Raw genomic sequence first — 4,133 nt, 5'->3', positions numbered from 1 at the left:
TTGTGCATACAATTTTTGTAAAGTCATACAATTATGCATACATAGACAAAATATATAAACACCTCCTATTTTATATCTCAAAAGAACAACCTATTGTTTACATCACTTCTTGGTTACATCACTTCATGGTTATACTTAATATAATATATTTATTATTATTTATATACTTAATATAATGTCGCAAACCTCCTCTACTAGGTTCTGAAAAAAAGAAAATAAATGTACATTTTGAAGTGCTTCTGACATCACATTTTTGCAATAAAAATTTATGGATTATTTAAAAGATGACATTGATAACATATTGCAAAACAAAATCATTGCTGCTGACATGAACAGTTGAGATATTGTCATGTGAAGTAACAGGAAGTGACATCAAATAGGAATGTCTGCATGTGAACAGAGCGTTGCTACAACTAAAAGCAGACTGTAAAATATGTCAGGTGACAAAATGGGTAAAACGTGTTTTGTATCAATTTTGTTAAATATAAAGATGTTTTTTACTTTTGTATTGGAATGATATACATGTCACAGGCACTTTAAGCACACACATTCGCTTTAGTGTCCACATTCTTTCCTGGTGAACTCTCCAGTAGTCTTCTGCCGTTGGCTGAAACTGACAGTTTCCCAATCACAAGTGTGACGCTGTGGAAACCTTACACATACCAGGAACAACCTCTGACTCATTGTGTCAGTTTACAACTAATAACAGAGACCTGAAGATAATATTAACCAGAACCGTCCATTTCCACACTCTTAAACATTGTAAACAGTCATAAATATCACACACATAATTGCCACAAGGTTATCCAGCATCCTTTGCAGCTCACACTGTCTCTCTGGGATGCACCAATATTGTACTAAAATAAAATTGTCATTATACATTTGTATACATCTCAAACTTGTTTAAAATGAACAGATACAGACATACAGCAGACACTGCGGTGGTGTGCCATTTCTTCCGCTGTGCCAGAGCTCCAATGATTATTGATGATGAAGCACAGCATTGTGTACTTTGTTTAAAAAATGGCTAACCACAATATGGATTGCTAAATGAGTTATAAATTTTTTTCAAACAAAAAAAAAGCTAATTAATAAAATAATACCACTCTGCTTTTTCTACACACTACTATATATGTTCATCAATATAAATCTTTGGGGCCTTGGTCCTACAATTAAAAAACCTGAGCTTGTTTTTACATTTTTACATGCTATAGTGTTTTTTTAAAGCTATTTCAATATTTTATGCATCAATAAAAACCTTAAATTCCAAATTGTAATAATATATAGAATTCTACTGGTCTTTACAAATAGGTATTTAAATGGGCTCGCCGATGCTCCCCTAGGATTTAAAGAGTTAGCTTATGACGTCCCAATTCCACTCAGTAGAGCAACCAAAAAGCAAATGTTTCCAAGAAAGTAAATGGCCACCAGAAGACTGTCAATACGGACCTGTAAAATATAAAAAAGACAGACTTAACAAAATGGAATTGTGTAATTTAGTTTGCTTTTGCTTTTAGACAATATACTTTTTCTTACTCGTTTTGATTCCCGTGAAGAAGTAGCAGCATCTGTGATCAAAAATAAGGAAAAGGGTGAACTTGACTGCATCTCAGAAAACCTTTTCAAACATAAGTGTTCTTAAACATTGTAATAATACAAGTTTAAAAAAAGTTACTTGAAATGATAGAGATAATTATTAAAACCACTGCAGAAAATTAGAGATTGATGGCTGTTTTAGACACTTATTTAAAAAAAAAAACTGGTCAACTGTAGCAAACAGCTGGCCTCATGCAAGAACATTTTCATGTTTTTATCCTAAATTTCTCTTTGTATGAAGGGTTCGTACAAACATGCCATGGCAGATTCAGCAAATGCTTCTAACTTTAGGAAAAGTGTGTAAATGAGCAGGGTAAACATGATGAATGCCACCCGTACGTATTCAGGTGCTTGTGCTGAGGAGACAAAATTAGCATAATTACCGCCCCAAAACCACCATATAAGGCTACGCTTCCTGCCCCACATACCAGGAAGTGTTCATTCATGAGAATGGCAGCAAAAAAAAAGAAAGAACTTCAAGTTCAGAACTTTAAGACGTGGGGCCTCATGTATAAATGGTGCGTACCCATAAAAAATTTGTGTGTGCCAGGCTCTACGCCCACGTTGTGATGTATCTAAACAAACGTTGCGTTTTCACCTGCTGTGAGAATGTGCGGCAGCCACGCAAAGTTTTTCAGTTGACAGTTTTAACCCACAAAGTCATGAATCTGACCTGAATCCACAGAAATATGACTCTGTTCTGTTTTCTGGATGTAATGAGTGTCTGAACACGGTGTTAATTTTTTTTGTTCGAGCTTTTATAGTTTAAACTCGAACGATCATGAAACTGAACCCCGGAACTGAAAATCATTTAACCTCAGACAAGAAAACAGAGCAGCAGTAAGTTCTACCAAACTCATAAGTTCCTCTGTGTTTACAATCAATATGACCCCCGCACGCGAAGCGTAAGCGGGAGTCATATTGTTTTCATACTGTTTATTTATTTATTTATTTTACTTTTTCAGTGATTTTTGGTCAACCGTAGCACAGAAACGGCTGCACCAATCAACATGAAATTTTGAAAATTGGCAGAGCTGTAGATGAGTCTGACCTACACTGCGCCAGCCAACGGTTTTACGATAGACCCCATATTTGAGGAGGGGGCTCCTTTCAAAGTGGGGGTGTCAGGACATGCAAAAATGCTTATAACTCAGAAACTGTTCAACATAGGAGCTTCAGATTTCTTTTGTTGTTTAGCTCTGATGAAGCTCTATCCATCAGGCCCACCAATCAGTCCCCCCCCCCCTCCCCCCCCCAAAAGACCCCCCTACCAAACCACCACAATTTTGGGATGCACCTAGTAGCATGACATTTATTAGGAATAAAGACTTCTGAGTTCTGGTGCATTTGTYDGTGCAGGGGTCATTATGTTACCACTATGCGGTGTCTAATTTAGACAGTTTTCTCACTCATTCTCCATTTAATGTATAATTTTCCTGCATCTAAAAATCATTTCTGATCCCAGAGAGAGGAAATTCTAAGGAGAATCCCACACGCTGGACACATTTACATCTATTTTACAGATTTAAATGGAGGCATGTCAGGGGAGGTATCTCAGGTGTGCTCAGTTCCATGTTTGTTGGGATGTATAAAGAAAAGGTGTGCAGGAACATGCGTGCGCACAGTTTTATACACCTGATTTTTTTTTTTTTGCGCGGTGCACTTTTTCTAAATTTGTCCGTACGCCAACTTTTAGTGTGAAAGCTGCGCACTCCTTTATGCATGAGACCCCTGGTCTCAGAAATCCTGAAAAGTCAGCTGTGGAATTAAATAACCTGCTAAAGCCAAGGATTGGGAAGAAATAACAGCTACAGTTGGTGTTAATGCCAGGTCTCCTGTGGGTTGTTACAGTTAGTGACTGTACAACCCACAGGTGACATGAATAAAAATTAATTAACAAATTAAATTAAATAATCACTTTTCAACCAATAATCCAACTGTTCTGCTGCTAGAAATATGATATCCACTTTTCCCTGTCCTGCTTTGAGCTACCGGCACTGTTATCACAGCTGCTGTCAGTCTGCCTGCAATCCTCCCCCTCCCTTGGGAGTAATGATGTTTTGTAAAAATGACAGATTTTTGAAGGCCACAGGTAAACGTCTGAAGGGGTTGACGTGATTCTCTTAAATAAAGAAAAATTTTGATATGAACAAGGCTTTTAAAAAACATTTTGCCACTACAATTAATGCATAGTGGTTTCTAGTTTAAGATCTTCATATTAATATTGTAGTGTTAATAGTATTAATAGCCAATTTAAATTATACTGTTAGGCTATATTAATAAATTTTAAATTATAATTTCAATTCAAACAGAATAGCCTATTGTCAACATAATTATGTAGTGATTTATTGTTTATATTTATTATTTTCAACTCAAAATATCGTCAAACTAATGAAATATGAAGTTGTTAGTGAAGAAAATCTATCTGAATAACAGCAGACTGACTGCACTGGACTGATTTCCAATCTTTTCTAGAGGTACCATCCTTTTTGTCAAGGTCTTTTCTGATGAACCAAAAATAAAAAGCAGTGTAATTA

At 36.0% G+C, this 4,133-nt stretch overlaps 1 protein-coding gene across 1 annotated transcript in view; it reads right to left on the bottom strand.

Moving 5' to 3' along the window:
* Positions 1 to 340: 340 nt before the first annotated feature.
* zgc:163022 (putative ferric-chelate reductase 1) overlaps positions 341 to 4,133 on the bottom strand; it is a 24,466-nt gene continuing 20,673 nt past the window's right edge. The window contains exons 14-15 of the mRNA XM_014030269.1: positions 1,537 to 1,568; positions 341 to 1,449 (exon numbers count right to left, since the gene is read on the bottom strand). Of these exons, the coding sequence (XP_013885723.1) occupies positions 1,360 to 1,449; positions 1,537 to 1,568 (122 nt within the window). The 3' untranslated portion in view covers positions 341 to 1,359. The remainder of the gene's footprint in view (positions 1,450 to 1,536; positions 1,569 to 4,133) is intronic.

Source organism: Austrofundulus limnaeus, unplaced genomic scaffold, assembly GCF_001266775.1.
Source record: "Austrofundulus limnaeus strain Quisiro unplaced genomic scaffold, Austrofundulus_limnaeus-1.0 Scaffold1032, whole genome shotgun sequence".
Classification (NCBI taxonomy): Eukaryota; Metazoa; Chordata; class Actinopteri; order Cyprinodontiformes; family Rivulidae; genus Austrofundulus; species Austrofundulus limnaeus.
The sequence above is the reverse complement of the archived record's forward strand: the minus strand, read 5'-3'. Positions and strand labels throughout refer to the sequence as shown.